This window comes from Sarcophilus harrisii, chromosome 3 (genome assembly GCF_902635505.1).
Source record: "Sarcophilus harrisii chromosome 3, mSarHar1.11, whole genome shotgun sequence".
NCBI lineage: Eukaryota > Metazoa > Chordata > Mammalia > Dasyuromorphia > Dasyuridae > Sarcophilus > Sarcophilus harrisii.
Window position 1 is genome coordinate 734,552 of NC_045428.1, and position 20,022 is coordinate 754,573.

Below are 20,022 nucleotides of genomic sequence, written 5' to 3' on the forward strand. Positions count from 1 at the left end.
CACAGTTAAGGAGCTTCTTTATTGAAAATCTGAAATCTCTGACGAGGGGCAGGCTCAGAAGCTGTGATAGATGATGCTCTTCCGCATCTGCAGGCACAGGACCTCGTTGATGTAGATGGTGTTCTCCTTCACCCGGATCTCCTCCTGCAGGGCCAGCTGGCGGCGGCTCAGGCCCTTCAGCTCCACCTCCGCCTGGCTCATCATGCACTTGAGTCTGCAGGATTGGCCAGCAGTGGATGGGGGCCCCGGGCGCCCGGTCAGGGCAGAGTGCCCCCCACCCCCAATAGCCCCGGAAGTCCCTGCTCTCCCGGGGCTGCCATGGAGGTTCCCGGCCAAGCCGGGCTCTTGGATCCAGGGGAGCTTCTGTGCCCAGGGGCATCTCTGTGGAGGCCTCTCTGTGCCAAGGGAGTCTCTGTGCCCCGGGGAGTCTCTGTGCCCGGGGGGAGTCTCTGGCCCTGGGGCAGAGGCGGCCTTTCACCTGTCGATGTTGTTGGTGATCTCCTGCACCTCCTTCATCAGCTGGCTCTGCACCTTGTCCCTGCACAGCTCCACGTTGGGCCGCTGGTTCCGGGACTGCAGCCGCGTCTGAGCCAGCTTGGCCGGGCCCTCCTTGTCAAAGACAGCTTTTTGCAGAATCTCAATGTTCTTTTCCTGGGCCCCAATCTCATCCATCACCTGCGGCGAGGCCAGAGGCCTGTCCAAGGTGGGCCCGGGGTGGGGGGGGGGGGAGTGGGGATAGGAGGGTAGGGGGAACAGGCTCTGCCCTCCTCCCCCTCAGGCCCAAGGGAGCCACAGGCCACAGTTTCAATAAAAGCTTCCCCCGGCCCAAGGTCCCAGCAGGCCTCTGGGCCCTTCCCCCACTAGGCCCCTCATCCTCCTGGCTGGAATAGTACCTCATGTAGACTTGTCTCTGAATGAGCTCCTGCTGCCCCCCTGCAGCCCAAATGCTCAGTTCTGCCCAGGCTGCACTTCCCGGGGACCACCTGGGGTCTTGTGCGAGCGGCCCCTTTCTCAGCTCCCCCTCTAAGTCTCAGCCGTGGGCCCCCCTGCTCCCTCTGTGGAGGCTCCTGTGGCATCAGGCCTTGGTCTGCATTGCTCTTTGCCCCCAGGTTCCTACCTTGCCCAGGGGGCCCACAGTCCCCAGACCCCTGTGTCCCCCAGTGGGGGAATAGGTGCACGTGCTTGTCTATGGCTATTTGGCCGGTATGACACTGGGGGCCAGCACTGGAGGGGTGAGCCTTGGAGTGGGGGACGCTGGAGAAGGGGAGCAGGCTGACCAGTGCCCGGGGGCTTCTGAGGAGGCTTCAGGGGGGCCAACGCTTCCCCACACGGCCTGGGAGCCCTTCCTGAGCTGGGATGACGGGCTCGGGGCTCTGGGGCGGGGGGCAGGGGCCGCTTGGCTCTGGATGAATCCCCAAGCCCCTCTGCCGGCGACTAGGTGACAGGCTGCCCCGGGACGCCCAGCAGGACTCCCCCAAAGCCCCCCAGTGTTGCCCCCCCGAGCAGCACCTTGGCAAGGTGCCCGGTCAGCCTCTCCTTGGCCTCCTTGGTCTCCCGAATCCCATTCTGCAGGGCGAGGGTCACGGCCTCGTTCTGCTTGCGCAGGTCGCCAGCCGTCTGGGACAGGATGCGGTTGATCAGGGCCTCCAGCGCCAGCGTGTTGTTCCTCTGCTTGTCGGCCGTCTCCACGTTAATGTTGGAGAAATCTATCCAGTCGTCCAACTCCACCGAGCTGGAAGAGAGGGCCGCCGGGGAGGGTCCCGGGGAGCTTCCCTGTGCCGGGGCAGGGCGCCCCCTCCTGCTGCCCGCCTGCCCCTCGCCAGCCACCCCTGAGGGGCCCGGGAGCCCATAAGCACCTGGCGCGCTTGGTGGCTGAAGGAAAGAGCCCGGCCTCCGGCCCAGGGCCCACTGAGGTCCCCGGCCAGGGCAGCGGGTAGAGCCTGGGCCCACTTTGGTGGCTGCTTCCAGGGCCAAGCAACACTGACCCATCCTCCCTGCGGCCTTTGGCCACCTAGCAGAAAGGGAGGGGCCGCTTCCAACGGCGGCGTGGACCCAAGGGCCGGGCCCCCGTCGACCCCCGGCCCATTCGGCCCCAGTGCAGGCGCCCTTCGGCCGGAGCTTGTACCTCAGTACAGCTGCCTTCTCCCCCCGCGGATGGCCGCCCTCAGCGCCCCCCCCCCCACGGGACTCGGAGCTGGCCAAGCCTCTGGGGCCGTCCCAGGCTTCCCTGTCAGGCTTGGGCCAGGAGCCTTGACATGGGGCTGGGGGTCTCTCCCCCCTCAGGGCCCTTTGCACCCCGCCCTCCCACTCAGCCACCCTGGGCCGAGGCTGGTCATGATTTGCTACATCACTTTTTCTTCTTTTACTCAGAGCCCACAGTGGAAGGGAAAGGACGGGGGTCCCAGAGGCCCTCACGGACCACCATCAGTCTGGCCCAGGGGGACTGAGCAAATGCCACAAGCAGAGCGTTGTCCGGCCCAGCCTTGGAGCAGGAACCCTGGGCCCAGGCTGGGCCGGCAGGGCGGGCAGGCTGCACCCACAGGGGGCACAAGGTGACGAATGGATACTCCTCCCCCCCACCCCGGGGATCAGCCTGAGGTGCGCGTCCCGAAGCTCCGAACACCCCCCATGGCGGCTCCCGGACCCCGGGGGCCTGGCCCTGCAGCGTCAGCCAGAGGAAGCCCGCACTCGCACTCCCAGCCCCCACCCCGTACTTGGGCTCGATTTTGACATCATCGGAGTAGTAGATGTCGGGGTTGTTATTGGTGAGCGACGAGCAGAAGTCATCCACCGTCAGGGCGGCAAATTTGTCCTTCAGATCCTTCTCCAGGTGGTATTTAGCGGCTCGGTTCAACCTGGGAAAAGCCCCACGCCAATCTCAGCTTACTGCCCATCCCTGCCTCCCCCCCTCCCCACGGGCCTGGGACCTTCTTCCCCCCCTTGCATGGGCCTCCTGGGGCTGTGTGTGGACCCCTCAAACCCAGCCGGTGCCCCCACACTTGGGCTCTGCAAGGCCTGCAAAGGCTGGACCCGGGCAGGGGGCCACCTCCCCCTTGGATGGGCCCTCGGGTCCTCCAGCGCAAGCCCAGCATCCCCAACTGAGGAAGGGACTTGCCCAGGCTACTGGGATTGGCCCTGGTGCCGGGAGGGGAAGGAGGGCAGGGCGCCCTTCTCTGGGCCTGTCCTCACCGGAGCTGCTCTGAGATCTCTTCCAGGGTGCGCTGGAGCAGGGAAATGACCCCCTGCAAGACCTCCACCTCCTTGGTCAGCTCCAGGTCAGCAGCATCATGGACTAGGTCAATCCCAACCCGCTGCTCCCTGGCCAAGAGAAGGGGGAGGGCTGGCTGGGCAAGCAGCCAGCACCCACTACGCCAAGGCCCGCGGTTCTCACTGAGCACACCCTGCCTCCCCTTCTCCCAATCTCTGGCTGCCCCCACCCCCATGGCGACCTCGGGTCCCCTGCCCTCTGCCACCCCATCTGTCCAGCACCAGGAGCCATGTTCCCCAGAGAGCCAATGAACAGCACAATGGAGCAGGTCTGCAGTGCAATGGCCAGGAGGACGTCAAATCCATGATTCCTGGGGCCTTGTGTCCCCTCAGGGTTTTATGGGGGTCGGGGCTTCCCGGCTCCCAGCAGGCTACCTGGCACACGGGAATGCCCGGGCAAGGGCAAGGGCAGATAGGGGACTCCGGACTCGGCTCTCCCGCACTGGAAGATCTTATTCCCACATTGGCACCTAACTCTGCCCCTCTCCTGCCCCCCACCCTTCCCCTCCCTTACTCTTCTCTCCTCCTCTCCCTCTCTCTGTGTCTGTCTTCATCTCTCTCTTTGTGTCTGTCTCTGTCTCTCTACCTCCTTCCTTCCTTTCCCTCTCTCCCTTTTTTCTCTTCCCTTCCCCTCTTCCATCTCCCTTCCCCTCTCCCCCTTCTCCTTCCCCTCCCTGCCTCCCCCCCCCCCGCCCGCATTCTCTCACCCACCTGTACATCAGACATTTCCGGGCAATGTCTAAGGGCTCTTGGTAGCTCTCCAGGGCCTTCTCCAATCTTGTCTTAAAGGTGAGGAGCACGTCGGTCTCCTTTACAAGCTCCTCGAGTTTATTACTCAACTCCTTCTTCCAGAACTTTATCTCATCGAGTCTCTGTTCTGCAGGGTATGTACCGAGGGTCGGGCAATCAGTGACCAGCATTCAAACCCTGCCCCCCACCTCCATCAAGCAGTCAAAAAGCATTGTCTGGCCAGGCTCCGGGGCGCTGTGCCCCTGTGGGCTGCCGCCTTCCCCACAAACCCTCAGATGTGTGGTTGTGAACCCGGCTGGTCTCAGCAGCAAAAGTCCCTTAGAACCCAGCTGGTCTGGCTCATGCAGGAGCCCCACGAGGGTTTATCCTCCCGGCCCAGGGCCTCCCCAACCCCTGATGGTTCTGCCTCAGGCCTCCTTCCAGAGGAGCCTCCAAAACTCACATCCCCATCTAGTCCCCATGACCCTGCAGCCCTTCTGTGGCTGGAACTTGTCTCCCCTGTGGCGTCCCGAGAGCCCCCAGGGCGGCCTGGCCGGGGGTGTTCTTGACCCCCTGGTTCCTCCCCATCCTAAGCCTCAGCTGCCAGGTCACACGGGCTGTTCTGAACCTTCGAGCTCAGCCTTGGGCCTCCCTCCACTAATTCTCTCTGCCCACCAGAGCCCAAATCTGGCCTCCAGCCCCTACCAGCCCCCACCTGCCTTTGATCTCTTTCTCACATCCCCATCCCATTAAGTCTCCCCACTTCTGTGGCTTTGTCCAGGCCGTTCCCCTTCTCTCCCCCTAAATTCACCAACTGGAGCCCCCCCCCCCCAGGAGCCCTCACCGATCTTCTTCTTGACGGCGCTCTGTGTTCTCTGCGTGGTCTTCTCAATCTCGTCCACCAGCCTCTGGCTCTCGGCCACAAGGCGCTGGGACTGCGCCCGCTGGGCCTCCACGCTGTTCAGCTGGCTCTTGTTGGCGATGTGCCACTCGGAAGACAGGAACTTGGGAGGGGCTTGTAGCAATTTGGCCATGGTGGCCGTCCTGGGTCCTGGGAAAGGCGGTGACTCTCAGAGCCCCTTCAGCCCGTCCCTGCCTGGCCCCCACCAGCAGCAGCCTCCAACCAGACCATCCGAGCCTCCTGCATTTGCCTCCCCCCCCCCAGTCCTCCATTATGATGCTCCCAGGAAGCCCCCCGTCCCCTCAGGCAGAAATGGAGGCTGAGGGCAGCTTTGTGGGCACTGCCCTGGTGCACGCTGGGGTCTCCCGGACACACTTGGTATAGCACATGCTGGAGAGCTACAGGCCCTCCCTCCCAGTGCCCAGCCCGGTGCTCGGCACACAAAAGCTCCAACTGAATGCAGCCGGAGGAAAGGGAGGGTGCCCGAGGAGCTGAAAGCCATCTCCCCAGAGGCTTCCAGAGCTTGCCAGAGCACAGGCGGGGCTCCCTGACTCCCAGAGGGCACCGCCTGCACCCCCTTCCCCAAATTCACATCAGGCTTGAGCTCAAGGGGGGAAGGGAGGACTGGGCCCCACATAGCCAGAGCTGGGTCAGGAGCAGCCTGAACAAAGGCCCAGGGCTCTGGCTGCCGTTCCGCTGGGGAGATTGGGGGGGCTCGCCCCATGGGGGGGTTGGGGATCGGGGGCTGCTGAGGAGGAGGGTGCAGCTTGGCCCAAAACAGGCTTCCTGCCAGCCCGAGGGACTGGGGGAGGGGTTGGGCCTAAGAAGCTCAAAATGAGGCGGTGGGAAGGGCAGAGCGCAGAGTTTTTATCTGGTCTGACAAAGTGGCCCAAACCTTCTGGCTGCCCGAGGGGGCAGGGCCGACCCAAGAGGGGATGAGCTCCCTGGCCCCGGACGCTGAAGTCACTGGCCAGTGCAGAAGGAAGGGGGTGGCCGGAGGGTGTGGGGCAGAGCCCACAGAGCGGTGCTGGCCGGGAGGGAGCCTCCTCCGTCCCACTCCAACAATGGTACCGAGGCTGCGCCCAGATCCCGGACGGGAGCCCGTGGCTCGTCCCGCAGGACTGGGCCCGAGGCCAGACCAGCCCCACTGAGCTGCCCCACGGCTTCTGGGGAGCCCCCGCCCCCAGGCCGCTTGCCGGGCACCTAGGCTGCAGCCCATGACTTCCGCAGGAACTATGTGGGGAAAGGGGAAGAGGAAGTGGGGGGGATGGAGGGAGACCTCAGGCTCAGTCTGGGGAGGGTTCGAGCCCCAGCACTGCAGCTGCTTCCAGGAGTTAGGGGGGTGAGGAGCAAGGTGCCCCAGCACAGCCCTGCCCTCCACAGCCTTCCCGGGTGCCCCGGAGATGCCCCCCCACAAACTCCCCGGGCGCCCCGGAGACGCCCCCCCACAGCCTTCCCGGGCGCCCCGGAGACGCCCCCCACAAACTCCCCGGGCGCCCCGGAGACGCCCCCCACAGCCTTCCCGGGCGCCCCGGAGACGCCCCCCCCCACAAACTCCCAGGGCACCCCGGAGACGCCCCCCCACAGCCTTCCCGGGCGCCCCGGAGACGCCCCCCACAAACTCCCCGGGCGCCCCGGAGACGCCCCCCACAAACTCCCCGGGCGCCCCGGAGACGCCCCCCACAAACTCCCAGGGCACCCCGGAGACGCCCCCCACAGGCTTCCCGGGCGCCCCGGAGACAGCCCCCACAGCCTTCCCGGGCGCCCCGGAGACGCCCCCCAGCCTCACCTTGGCGATCTGGAGAGCGCAAAGTCAGGAGCTGCCCCCGACTTTGTCCACACCGGACTGCGGACTGGGAGCGGCAAACCTTCAGGTTCCCATGGCAACCAAGAACGCGTCTCCGGGGAGATGGGGCTGCGCCGCAGCGGGCGCGTTGCCAGGCTTCGCTGCCCGGCCCCGCACGCGCCCAAGCCCCAACGCCCGAGGCAGCGCGCAGGGAGGGGAAGGAGGGAGGGCCAGCTCCGGCTCAGGCGCGCCCCCCGGCCCTCCGAAAATGGGCGGGGCGGGGTTCCGGCCCCGCCTCCTCGCGCTCTCCTGCGGGCGATGCTCCCGCGCTGCGGGAGGCGTCCGGGCGCGGGGGGCGGGGCAGGGGAAGCCCCGCAGACTTTGCCACGCCCCACTGACTCCCCGTCCCCACCTGTCACGGGAGGGGATGTGGACTCGCTCCCGGACCCCAGTCGCGCCCCCTCGAACTCTATCCAATCTAAACCACGAGCGCTTCTCCAACAGCCAATCAGAAGCGAGCAATGAGCCAAGAGCCTGCCCCCAGCGTCTGCTCCGGCCTGAAAGTGAGAGCGGGGGGCGGGTCCAAGGGCGGGATCGAGGCTGATGGGCAGGTCAGGAGGGAGGCCCACCAGGTTGCATCTGAGGGCGGGGCAAGGGGCGGGGCGGGACCGGGAAGGGGCGGGGAGAGGGAGCAGAAATTAAAACTGGGGGCGAGGCCAAGGCAGAAGGGAGTTGAGGCTACAGCGCGACGGACGTTAGGAGGCGGGACCAGGGCGGGTTTGATGCTGAGGGGGCGTGTCCATGACTGACTTGCAAATAAGGGGCGGGGTCAGAGCGGGACGGAGGCCGAGGGCCGGCCCGGCTGAGGTTGAGGCTGGGGGCGGGGCACGCGCAGTCCGAGGCTCGGCCAAGCGAAGATGAGGCCGGAGGTTCTGAGGGGTCCCGGCACTCTCGGGCAAGTCCCTGCGCTCCCTCACCTCGGCCCCGGCCTGGGCCTGGCCGCTGCAGCCCCGGGGTCCGGAGGAGGCAAGATCACGCACCCGGGAAAGGCCATCCTGGCCGGTAATGGGGGCGGGGTCACGCGGGGTGGGGGAGGGGCCGAAGCCGCGGTCCCGCCGGAGTCTGAGGATGCCCAGGTCACGTGAAGGGCCCCGGTGGTCCCCTCCCCCCACGTGGAAAGGCTGCCCGGTAGAGGCCACGGTTATTCAGGCAGATTGGGGGAGGGGGGGTCAGGGTCAACGCCCTAAGCAGCCCCCCATCCCCCCAGCGCCCCCCCATGTCCTCCCCCCAGCGCCCCCTTGAGCCTGGGAGGCGGCGCGGGGGAGATTCTCAGGCCCCGCAGCCCGGGCCGGGCGGGGAGACCTTGTAACCGCCTCCTCGCGAAGCCCGAGCGCTTTTTTCTGCCCGGCCCCGCAGGTGGGATCGCGGGCGGCATCGAAATCTGCATCAGCTTCCCCACCGAGTACATCAAGACGCAGCTGCAGCTGGACGAGAGGGCCAAGCAGCCGCGCTACACCAGCATCCGTGAGGGGGGGCGGGAAGCGGGCGGGCCCCCTCGTGGGCCCCTGGGGGCGGTCAGGGACCCCCCCCACTGGCGGTCAGGGGCCCCCCCCACTGGTGGTCAGGGGCCCCCCATGGGCGGTCAGGGGCCCTCCATGTGCGGTCAGGGACCCTCCCACTGGTGGTCAGGGACCCCCCCCACTGGCGGTCAGGGGCCCTCCATGTGCGGTCAGGGACCCTCCCACTGGCGGTCAGGGGCAGGGGCCCCTCACGGGCGGTCAGGGTCCCCCCCACTGGCGATCAGGGGCCCCCCGTGTGCGGTCAGGGACCCCCCACGGGCAGAGACCCCCCATGGGTGGTCAGGGACCCTCCCACTGGAGGTCAGGGACCCTCCCACTGGCAGTCAGGGACCCTTCCACGGGCGGTCAGGGGCCCCTCACGGGCGGTCAGGGTCCCCCCCACTGGCGATCAGGGGCCCCCCGTGTGCGGTCAGGGACCCCCCACGGGCAGAGACCCCCCCATGGGTGGTCAGGGACCCTCCCACTGGCGGTCAGGGACCCCCCATGGGCAGAGCCCCCCTACTGGGAGGTCAGGGACGCCCCACGGGCAGCCTGGGATGCCCCCTCCCTCGCTGACCCCTGTTCCTCTCCCAGTTCACTGTGTGAAGCTGACCATTCAGGAGCACGGCTTCCGGGGCCTCTACCGGGGCCTCAGCTCCCTGCTCTACGGCTCCATCCCCAAGTCGGCCGTGAGGTGAGTGGCCGGGGGCCATCGGGGCAGTCCCGGCGCTGCCACAGCCCCCGCAGTTGCTCGGAGATACCGGTTTGGAGGCAGGAGGACCCAGCTCCTCCTGCCTCAGACCCTTCTTAGCTGGGGCCCCCGCCTCAGTGTCTGCCCGGCTTGGGGAGGACCCAGGAGAGAAGGGTCTTCTCCAGTGAGTCTGGGGCGGAAAGGCTCTGGAGAGCCCCAACCCGAGGGGAGGGCAGAGGCCCGGGGCAGCGCTTCTCCCGGGCCTGTCGGCTCTTGGTGCGCCCCCCCCCCCACGGCTGGGCAAGAGGGCCCTCAGCGCCCTCTCCCTGCCCACCTGGCTTGGGGCTGCTCTCCTGGTGGAGGCCCCGGAACATCCCCCTGCCCGATCTTCGCCATTATTGGGTGTCAGCAAGGACCCAACTTTGGGCCCTGCCTGCTGCACAGCCCGCATGGCCCAAGGCCACTTCAGGGCCGGGCACAGGGATGCCCACTGATGCTTGGCACAAGGATGCCTGCTGATGCTTGGCACTCCCAAAGCGACTTCAGGGCCAGGCACAGGGATGCCCACTGATGCTTGGCACGGGGATGCCCGCTGATGCTTGGCACTCTGCAGGTTCGGCATGTTTGAGTTCCTGAGCAATCGCTTCCGAGATGCCGACGGCAAACTGAGCAACAGAAAGAGCTTTCTCTGCGGCCTGGGGGCCGGTGCCACGGAGGCCGTGGTTATTGTCTGCCCTCTGGAAACCATCAAGGTCCGTGCACCCCGGACCTGGGGATGGGCCACAAGCGGGCGACCCAGGCTGGGCTCCCTCCCTCCTGCCCGTGGGGCTGCGCCCTCCAAAGCTGGGGAGGATGGGGAGCAGGGGGGGACTGGGCTTCAGCGGAAACCTCCCCAACGGCGCCCTCTGGAGGGCACCGGCATGGCTGCTGGGCAATGGGGAGAGGAGGGGCAGAATGGGGTCTCCTTTGTCTCTGTCCTGCCTCTTGGGTCACTTGGCAGAGATGGCAGCGTGATCTCCTGCCCAAGGGGGCCCGTGCCAGGCCAGAGGGTGGCATCCCTGGCTGCCCCTGCCAGTGCCGACCTCACATTCCCCAGCGAGCAGGGAGTGTCAGAGGGAAGGTTTCGTCCCTCGTACAAAACCATCTCGGGAAGGAGGTTCTGGGCTTTGCCGCGTAGGCGCCCGCCCTGGGCAGGGGAGGAGGAAGGCACAGAGTCCCGCCACAGGAAGCCAGCGGCCCTTCTGTGGTCCACAGGTGAAATTCATTCACAATCAGACGTTCGGAGAAATTAAATACCAAGGATTTTTCCACGGAATCCGTGAGATTGTGAGGGTACAAGGTACTTGGGAACCCCCGCTGAGCAGGGACCATCCCAACAGCACATGGTCCCTCCATGGTACTCCCTGTGCCCCTGGGCTGCCAGCTCTGGTCCTGGGGGCCGAAAGCAGGTCTCAGTGGCCGCTTGGGTCCCGTGGGTCTTGGGAAGGGGGGGAGAAAGGGATGAATGCCAGTGATGGGCAGCGCCTGGCCCTTCCCAGGCGTGCAAGGAATCTACCGGGGCCTCACGGCCACCATCATCAAGCAGGGATCCAACCAGGCCATCCGCTTCTTCACAATGACCTCCCTCCGCAACTGGTACCAAGGTGAGGGCAGGGCCAGGCCGGCGCAGGGGCTGGGCTCCCTTCCTGAGCATGGCCAGAGGGGACCTTGGGAAACGAGCTGCTCCAGGGAAGAGGCCCCAAGGTCCAAGGCCCATGGGCAAGGGCAGAGGCTGTCAAGGATTCCAGGCTGTGGCAGAGGAGGGGAAGAGCGTCAAGGCCTCCCTCACCCTGCACGCAAGCGTGGGGAGGCCCCGGCTGCCGCCTGACCAGTGCTGGCCTTGATCTCTTCTCCTGGGCCCTCGAAGGCCCTTTGCCACTGCCCATATTCCCTTCCCCCTCCTAAGCTCTGACCCGCTGCAGGACAGCCCACTCTAGCCCCTCCCCACTTCCCTGCCTGTAGTTGTGTAAACACACTGAGGGTTTCATGTTCTCCTCCTCAATAATGAGCGTCCCCAGACTCAGGCCTCGTTCTGCCCCCCAGAGGTCTTGTCCCTTTGGGGTGTCACCCACCTGATAGGGTCATGGAGCCTGGGCCTGCCTTGCCACCTTTAGACTCTCGGGCTCCCTCAGAGGATGCTCAGAGGTCAGTTGTGCTCCCAGGGATGGAGCCAGGGACAAGCAGTGCTCTCAGAGCAGAGTGCTCCCCACTCCGTAGGGCCCCAAAGGGGTTTGGGGAGGATTTCAGGGGGTCTGAGAACTTGGACTGGGAGAACATTCAAATAATCACATTGTCACCTAACTGGTCTCTCTTGGTCTCCACGTTTCATTTCCTCCATAAAACAACCTGATTCTGAGAAGGGGCATCTGAAGGCCTGGGGGGGTGGGGTGGGAGCTGCCCAAGCAAGGCTCTTTCAGCCAACAGTCTCAGTGTTGGCCAAGATGAGAAAAGTAACGGGGCTCCCCAGAGAAAGTCTGGCTCCCGGAGGGGCAGGAACTTAGAGTCCCAGGCTGGGCAGAGCCAAAGAGAGACTGTTTCCCCTCAAGTTGCTGAGCTCCTGGGGGAGAGAACGGGGCTTGTCCCAGGGGGACTTTGGTCCAGGGTGAGGTGGTGAGGTTGGTTCTGAGTGGGCAGCGTCTCTAGCCTTTGGCCCATCTAACACTAAACCCGAATTTCTCCATCAGGTGACAATCCCCAGAAAAAGATCAACCCTTTCATCACAGCCACCTTCGGGATGACCGCAGGAGCCGCCAGCGTCTTTGGCAACACCCCAGTTGATGTGGTAAAAACACGGATGCAGGTAATGCAAAGGCACGGGAGCCGGTTCTTACCCAGAGATAAGACAGCCAGAGGAAGAACAGCCGATGGGCCCTGCGCCCCCTCGTCCCTCAGAGCCCTACAAGGGCGGAGCGACAAAAGGCTCCTCTGGCCAAGGCAGCTATGAGAAAGGCTGCCAAGACAAATCCAAACGTCTGGAGCCCGAGGCTGCGCCCCCCTCACGCTGCACTAGGGTTAGAGCTGATGGTGCCCACAGGCAGCGTGGCCCCCAGTACCCTGAGCCCCCTGGCACTCCCAGAGCATGGGCAAATCGGCCAGAATTCCCATGCAATTGGGCGGGGGTGGGGCACTGCACTTGTAGGCTTGGGCAAGGTCGGGGGACTCAGAGAGATGGAGGGATAGGTCGTTACATAGATGGGGAGATAATGGATGCATGGATACGTAGGTGGATGGTAGATAGATAGATAGAGATGATAGCTAGACAGACAGACAGATAGAGGGATGGATGTATATGATAGATAGATAGACAGACAGATAGACAGATAGATATATGGATCGAGATAGACAGACACAGACAGACAGCTAGCTAGCTAGATGATAGATAAATAGATGGATGGATAGAGATGATAGCTAGACAGACAGACAGATAGAGGGATGGATGTATATGATAGATAGATAGACAGATAGACTTACACATACAGCTAGAGGTAAATATATAGTTAGACATGGATGGACGGTTACATAGATGGGGAGATAGATGAATGGATGGATACATAGATATGTAGGTGGATGGGTTGATATATATACACTCACACATATAGCTAGAGATAGGTAATGGATGGATGGATAGATACATAGCTACATGGATGGATTTTATATACATACAAATAGCTAAATATGTAGTTTAATAGTTACACAGGAGGATTGATGGATCCATAGGTGCATGAGTAGGCAGGACAGACAGCTATATACATACATACATATATATTTAGATACGTAGTTTGATAGTTACATGGATGGAAAGACAGAAGAATGGATAGGTGGACGGACGGATGGATGGCTAGATACAGAGGCGCATGGTTGGATAGAAAGATACATGCACACATACATATGTAGCAGACACACAGTTTGATAGACACATGGACGGATGGTTGGACAGACGGATGAATAGAGATGCATAGATACGTAAGTGCAAAGGCACATAATGGATAAGTAGACATACATACATACATAGGGAGCTAGACACATAGTTTGAGAGTCACATAGATGGATGGACAGATGGATGGATGACCGGCAAATAGACGCGAGGATTGCTCCCACTGGCCAGGTCCCTTCTCTCCCCAGCACCTGTGCTCAGCTGTCCTTGGTGTCTTCCCTTTAGACCTCCAGCATCCTGGGAGCAGGGATCCCTTCCTATTTATGAGCACATGGCCCAGTGTCTGGCGCACAGTAGGAGCTTCACGCGGTTGCTGGCGTAGCCGCCCGCCGAGCTTTCGCTTTGCCTTCCCGCACCCGTCATTGCTGTGCCTCTTTTCTTTCAGAGCCTGGAAGCGAACAAATACAAAAGTACGATTGACTGCATCTCCCAGATCTATAAAAACGAGGGCCTGCTGGCGTAAGTGCCTCGGGACGCCCGAGCTGCCCTGACTTTCCTGGACAGGAAGGCCAGGCCTTCCTTTCTCCCCGTTGGGAGGGTCCCCACGGTGTCATGTGGCGTCATCTGGCCATTTCTCTCTGATGATTTAACCCTGAAATTCAGCCTTGGTGCCCCCATGTCCAGACTCCAGAGAGAAAAGGAGCCGAGCCAGGGTCCTGGCGGGGGAGGGGGGGTCCAGGACACGTTTGAGTGCTTGAGGGAAAAAAAGGAAAGAGAGAAAAGAAGAAAAAAAGAGAGAGGGGAGGAAATCACAGAAGGAGAGGGAGGAAGGAAGAATCAGAATATGGGAGGGATGAAAAGAGGGAGAGGAAAGGGAGGAAGGAAGTCAAAAGGAGAGAGGGAAGGAGGAAGAAGAGGGAGAAAAAGAGGAATGAAACTACAGAAGGAGAAAAGGAAAAAGAATAAGGGAGGAGAAAAGGAAAGAGGATACACGAAGCCCTTTGTTTAGCACTGAGCTAATAAGCACATAGCCATTTTTACTCCATGGAATCCTCACAACAGTCCTGAGAGGAAGAAGTTCTTCCCTTATCTCCCCAAATAAGGAAACTGAGACAGGCTGAGGTTTAAAGGGCCAGGAAGTGCTTAATTCTGGATTTGAACTCAGATCCCCTCAACTCCAGTCCAGTGGTGTCCTTTGACTGAAAGAGGAAAGGGTCTCTTTTTTCCTAGAGGACATTAATTAAAAAAAAAAAAAGTGTAGTATTTTCCCTAATTACATGTAAAAGCAATTTTTAATGTTTATTTTAAAAACATTGAGTTCCAATTCTCTCGCTCCCTCTCCACCTGCCTCCTTGATCAAGGAAGGCAAGCTATTCACTACAGTGTACTTAGTCATACACATGTAGTCACAAAAACACTTCCATTGTAGTCACACTTTCAAGAAAAGTGAAGGAAAAATTTAAAGTGTGCTTCATCTGCATTCAGACACGTAGTTCCTTCTCTGACGATAGTGGCACTTTTCAGCCTCAGCCGCTCAGGGTTGCCTTGGGTCCCTGTATTGCTGAGAATAGCTCATACTTTCACAGCTGATTATGTCACGCTACCCTGTTCCCTTGGACACGGGAAGTCTCTCCAGGTTTTTTGGAGAGCATCCTGCTCATCATTTCTTACAGCACAAGAGTAATTCATCATTATCAGATACCACAGTTTGTTCATCTACTCCCCGACTGAGAGGCATCCCCTCAATTTCCAATTCTTTGTCCCCAGAACAGAGTGGCTGTAATGTTTTTTTATGTAAGGTCCTTTTATTTTTACTTCTTTTTTTTATCCCTTTGGGGATACAGACCTAGTATTACTAAGTTAAAGGTATGCATGGTTTTATAGCCCTTTGGGCATAGTTCCAAATTGCGCTGCAGAATGGTTGAATCAGTTCACAATTCCACCAACAGTGCACTGATATTTCATTTTTCCCATATTCCCTTCACCATTTCACATTTTCCTTTTTAAAATTCTGCTAGCCAATCTAATAGTTATGAGGTGGTACTTCAGAATTGTTTTAATTTCCATTTCTCCAATCAATAGAGAGGACATTATAGATAGCTTTGATTACTTCATCAGAAAACTGTTCATGTGTTTTGATCATTTATCAGTTGAGGAATAGCTCTTATTTTTTAAATTTGACTCCATTCTCTTCATGTTTGAGAAAATAGGTCTCTGTCAAAGGAGATTTGTCCCAAGATGTTTTTACAGCTACTATTACTATTCTACCTCCATCCTATTTTCCCATTTATTCTATTTTCTTTTCAATCCGCCTCTCCTCAAAAAGTATTTTGTTTCTAATTACCCCCACTCCCAATGCTCTCCCTTCTATCATTCCCCCTTCTCTTATCCCCTTCCCCTCCTTTTCTGTAGGTAAGGTAGATTTTTATATCCAACTGAGTGTGTATGTTATTCCCTTTTTGAGCCAATTCTGATGAAAGGAAGGTTCATTCACCCCCTCTTTTTTCCCCCTATATCCCTCCACAGTAAAAGTTTTTCCTTGCCTCTTTTATATGGGATAATTTGCCCCTCTCTTTTCCTTTCTTTCAGTACTTTTCTTCCTCACCCTTTAATTTTACTTTTTTAATTTTGTCCATTCATAGTCAATTCACTCCGTGCCCTTTGTCTATTTATACACTACTAACTGCTCTAATAATGAGAAAGGTGTTATGAGTTACAAGTATTGCCTTCCCATGTAGGAATATAAATAGTTTAACCTTACTAAGTCCCTTATGATTTCCCTTTCCTGTTTACCTGTTTATGGTTCTTTTGAGTTTATATTTGAAAGTCAGATTTTCTGTTTAGCTTTGCTCTTTTCATCAAGAATCCTTGAAAGTTCTCTATTTTTTTTTTGATGTCCCATTTTTCTGCCTGAAGGATTATTCTCAGTTTTACTGATTAGATTATTTTGTTGTAATCCTAGCCCTTTTGCCTCCTAGAATATATTCCAAACCCTTTAATGTAGAAATGGTTAAATCTTGTGTTGTTCTGTCGGTCCACAATACTTGAATTGTTTCTTTCTGGTTACTTACAAAATTTTATCTTTGGCCTTGGAGCTCTGAAATTTGTCTATGATATTTCTGTGAGTTTTAATTTGGGGATATCTTCTAGGAAGTGATCAGTAGGTTCTTTCCATTTCAAATTTACCCTCTGGTTTCAGAATATCAGGGCAGTTTCCCTGATAATTTCTTGAAAGATGATATATAAGATCTTTTTTTTCATCATGGCTTTCAGTTAGTCCAATAATTTAAAAATTATCTCTCCTAATCAATTTTCAAGGTTAGTTTTTCCAGTGACTTATTTCACATTGTTGCCTATTTTTCCCATTATTTTGGTTTTGTTTGATTGTTTCTTAATGTCTCATAAAATCATTAGCTTCCATTTGCTCAATTCTACTTAAGTTTTTTTTTCTTCAGTGAATGCTTGTACCTCTTTTTTCATTTGACCTATTCTGCTTTTTAAGTTTTTTTCCTTCAGTGAGCTTTTGTACCTCCTTTTTTATTTGGCTAATTCTACTTTTAAGTTTTTTTTTTCTTCAGTGAATGCTTGTACCTTCTTTTTCATTTGACCTATTCTGCTTTTTAAAGTGTTATTTTTTTCAGTATTTTTTGTGTGTCCTTTACCAGCTGTTGTAGAGGGGCTGAAACTCTGAAAAGGTGTGCTTGAATCAGACAGCAGAGCACTTAAGGTTAATTACCTATTCGGTGTGAGATAATGGTTCTATAAGCATATACTTAGATGAGATGGTGATGTGATGCCTCTCCTTATGATTGGTGCTTGCTGAATGTGTGGTAGTGAGGTCATGGCAGGAAGGATTGAAGGCTGAGGGAGAGAGGTCAGGGTCACTTGGCTGCAGGTCAAGGAGGAGAGAGGCTGGAGACTCCGCACTCCAGAATCCAGGATATATCTTTGGCAAGCTGCACGGCAGCTCACCTGCCTCCTTCACTTCTCCCCCTAAAGACCAAGGACTCTGACTGATCCTGAGCCCCTCCAGAGTGTTAGCCTGGACTACACAGCTGTTGTCTCGTTTTTCAAGATTATCTTAAATCACTCTCATTTCTCTTCCTAATTTTTCCTCTACCTCCCTTACTTGATTTTCAGGATATTTTTTTGAGCTTTTCCATGACCTGAGACTAATTTTTATTTTTCTTGGAGGCTGTGGATGTTGGAACTTTGATAGTGGGATCTTCTTCTGAGTGTGTATTTTAATCTTCTTGTGACCATGGTAACTTTCTGCGGTCAGAATCTTTTTCTGTTGTTTGCTCATTTTCCCAGCCTATTACTTGACTTGTAACTCACAAGTCGGGCTCTGCTAGGGTGGAGCGTACAACGTCCCATGCTTGGGGGGCTTCGTGCAACTGTTTTCAGAGGTCCTTCTAGAGACCTGCACGTTTTCAGTTCTTCCAAAATGCTATGATCTGAGGAGAGGTATTTCCTCCTCTCCTGGCCTGTGTTCTGTGAGTGACCATAAGCACTCTTTTCTGCCCTGGAACTCTGGGGAGGGTCCCCGCTCCCCTGTGGCCCCAAGCTCTGGTGTGCCAATGCTCCTCATCCTCGGACTGAGACCCAGGACTGAAACCCGGATGTGAGTAGGGAGAAAGCCACAGAGTCCTGCCCCTGGTGCCAGCAAAGAGCTGTCCTGTAACCTCCTCCTGACCAGCCCAACCCCCTCCGGTCTGAGGGCTGAGAGCTGGGGGAGCAGCAGTCGCTCAGTGGCTCCCAAGGCCTCCATGGTTTGCTGGGGACGGGGCTGGGCTGGGCTCCCGTGTCGCAGTGTGACAGACCTTTCCTGTCCTGGGAAACGGTGTCAGACCCACCCTTTGGTGGGCTCCGCGCCTGCAGTTTGTTCAGAGGGCTCGGGGAGAGCCCGGGCCAGGCGCTCTGCCATCTCGACTGCCCCCGTGAGGAGGTCTCTCTGTCACTCCTTTCCTACTTCACAGGTTTTACAAGGGAACTATCCCGCGCCTTAGCAGGGTTTGCCTGGACATGGCCGTTGTCTTTGTCCTGTATGAGGAAATCATGAAATTTCTCAACCTGATCTGGGTAACCAATTGGTAAGCAGGACGTGGGTAGCTCTGATGGCCTTTGATCCTCCAGAGGGTCCCTAGAAGCTGACGGCTGAGCTGGGGATTCTGGTGCTGTGGGGGTCCAAGGAAGATGGAAAGGGGCTGTGTCCCTCCTGTCCCCCTAAGCCCCCAGGGGAACGGGCCCGCCCTCTTCTGTGGCCATGACTTGTTTGGAAGATTGAGCCCATCGCCCTGGGGCTTTGCCTTGACTTTGCCATGGCCTCGCGCTGTTGACCTGAGCGCTGCCTTGTCTCATTTGCCCCCTCCCCTCCCAGAGGAGACCGCCAAGTGGACACCGGCTGTGGCCTTCCAGACTGCTGATGGTGATGGGTGGTGGGAGCCACCATCCACCTCCATTGGCTCCCACCTTGGTGGGCATCCTGCACGAGCCCCCAACCCCAGCTTTTCTTTAAACCTCGGCTAGAATTTGTCAGCAGCCTGAGCTTTAGCCCTCCCTTCTCTAAAGGAGGGGGGACCAAAGCCTCTTCTGTGGGAGCCGCCAGCACTCGGCCAGTGCCTGGGGGCCCTCCTCGTGGGCCTGCATTTTGCCGCCACAAAGGCGCCTGGAGTGCAGCCGAAGTGGACAAAGACAAGGGGATGAGAAGGGGGGATTGGGGGGAGCAGCCACCTGGTTCAGAGGCAGAGGTGGGAGAGCGGCTGAGGTGGGTGAGCGGCTGAGGTAGGAGGGCTGCCGTGTTCCCCAGAGCCACTCATGTTGTTCCGTGACCTCCGTGGCTCTTGGGGCCAGGGAAGAGCCCACCAGGGGGTCCTCGGGCAACGTACCTTCACTCCTGGTGCCACCTTGATGCTTCTCAGGCTGTTATTTGTCCCATTTCTGATGAAATTGATTCTCACGTTCTAACTTTTCTTGCCAAGAGACTCAATAAACCTTTGAGTGAAGTTGTTTAAAAGGCTTCAGAATTCTAAGTTTTGTGCTTTCTTTGAGCAACTGCCATCAAAGCAATGACTCTCAGCTCATCCAGTGTCCATCCTTTTCAGCCCCTCCGCATCCCCATCATGACCCTTGGTCTTGCAGTCCCCTTGGCTGGTGGCAGATGGTGTAGACCCCACTTTCTGGCCCTGCCTGGTTCCCCGAGCCCTCCACATTGCCCATTCCATGACTTTCCCCAGCATTCCTAGGAGGGGATCTTGTGAATGGCTGTTCCTGCCCAGAACAGACTCCTCACGATCCAGTCAGGCCCCAGCAGAGAAGGGAGCTGTGAGATGGACAAGAGCGCATTGTCCCTTCTGAGCCCGACCCCTGCCCCATTCATCGCTCTACCTTTTTCTGGCTTCCCCAAGGGCCCTTTCTGTGGCTGCCAGGTTCCCCATCCCTGGGGACAAGAAAGGACAATCTGACAAAAACTGCTGGGAAGCGATCTGGGGGAAACAGGTACAGACCAGCGTCTCCTACCAGATTCCAAGGTAAGGTCTTGTCCCAAAAGCAAATTAGGGGCCTAGGGAACTTTTGTCTGAAGGAGGAAAGGGAAGGACTGACCAGAGAGAGAGCATCTCCAGGCCTCAAGTGGGTAATTAGTGCATTCAATTAGGCTTTGCACAAACCAGAGCAACGCCCCAGACAGAAGGGAAGCCAACAGCTGGACGTCAGTCTCTACATGCCTCTCATACGGGTGCAGCCGGTGGTCGGGAGAGTAGAGGGATGGAAAGGCTAGAAGGGAGTGCCCAGGCTGGGGGCTTGGACGAGGGCTTGGCTCCCTTGGCCCAGCAATGGACCGCAAGGAGTGGTGCCGCCTCAGGGTCCAAGCCTGCCTGGCGCTGGGCAGGTCTCCTTGCCGGAGGGTCTGGGCCTCTAGCCTCTGGTCGGGTTCCCCCACAAAGGAGCCTCCGAATGGGGCTGCTGGAGCCCAGCTCCCAGATCCCCTCACACCTGCCTGGGACTGATGTCCTTAGGATGCTTTCTGACCAAGGCCAAGCTGGGCCGCAGCTCCTGGTCCAAGAGGTGGGTGTCCGGAGGGACAGCTGCTGACCTCCCCCGGTTAAGCCTTTGCTGTCTCAGGGCGAGCTCCGGGTGCGAGAGATGCGTCTTCGTGCTCATGAGCTGCTAACCCAC

At 58.2% G+C, this 20,022-nt stretch overlaps 2 protein-coding genes across 3 annotated transcripts; one reads left to right on the plus strand and one right to left on the minus strand.

The window, feature by feature from the left end:
- TEKT1 (tektin 1) lies at positions 1–6,770 on the minus strand. The gene is made up of 8 exons (XM_031957354.1): positions 6,687–6,770; positions 4,841–5,047; positions 3,979–4,144; positions 3,190–3,318; positions 2,715–2,855; positions 1,510–1,732; positions 479–675; positions 1–214 (listed from the first exon to the last, which is right to left on the minus strand). The coding sequence occupies exons 2-8, from the start codon at positions 5,028–5,030 to the stop codon at positions 55–57; spliced, it is 1,206 nt and encodes a 401-aa protein (XP_031813214.1). The 5' UTR covers positions 5,031–5,047; positions 6,687–6,770; the 3' UTR covers positions 1–54.
- On the plus strand, positions 6,757–18,878 carry LOC100922817 (tricarboxylate transport protein, mitochondrial). 2 transcript variants are annotated; one of them, XM_031957352.1, is made up of 10 exons: positions 6,757–7,246; positions 8,100–8,207; positions 8,837–8,936; positions 9,547–9,685; positions 10,188–10,272; positions 10,472–10,576; positions 11,657–11,772; positions 13,292–13,365; positions 17,826–17,939; positions 18,227–18,878. In XM_031957352.1, coding segments are annotated over exons 1-10 (1,311 nt in total). In that variant the 5' UTR covers positions 6,757–6,777; the 3' UTR covers positions 18,228–18,878. The 2 variants fall into 2 exon arrangements, with proteins under 2 accessions (XP_031813212.1, XP_031813213.1); XM_031957353.1 differs by lacking the exon at positions 6,757–7,246 and adding an exon at positions 7,445–7,745.
- Positions 18,879–20,022: the final 1,144 nt, after the last annotated feature.

Excerpts from the sequence above, each read along its gene's own strand:
- TEKT1 (XM_031957354.1), bottom strand. The coding sequence starts at position 5,030 with ATGGCCAAATTGCTACAAGCCCCTCCCAAGTTCCTGTCTTCCGAGTGG. Across the intron at positions 4,145-4,840 it reads CGCCGTCAAGAAGAAGATCG|AACAGAGACTCGATGAGATA; the intron begins GTGAGGGCTCCT and ends CATACCCTGCAG. Across the intron at positions 2,856-3,189 it reads GAGATCTCAGAGCAGCTCCG|GTTGAACCGAGCCGCTAAAT; the intron begins GTGAGGACAGGC and ends GGCTTTTCCCAG.
- LOC100922817 (XM_031957352.1), top strand. The coding sequence starts at position 6,778 with ATGGCAACCAAGAACGCGTCTCCGGGGAGATGGGGCTGCGCCGCAGCG. Across the intron at positions 8,208-8,836 it reads GCCGCGCTACACCAGCATCC|TTCACTGTGTGAAGCTGACC; the intron begins GTGAGGGGGGGC and ends TTCCTCTCCCAG. Across the intron at positions 9,686-10,187 it reads GCCCTCTGGAAACCATCAAG|GTGAAATTCATTCACAATCA; the intron begins GTCCGTGCACCC and ends TGTGGTCCACAG.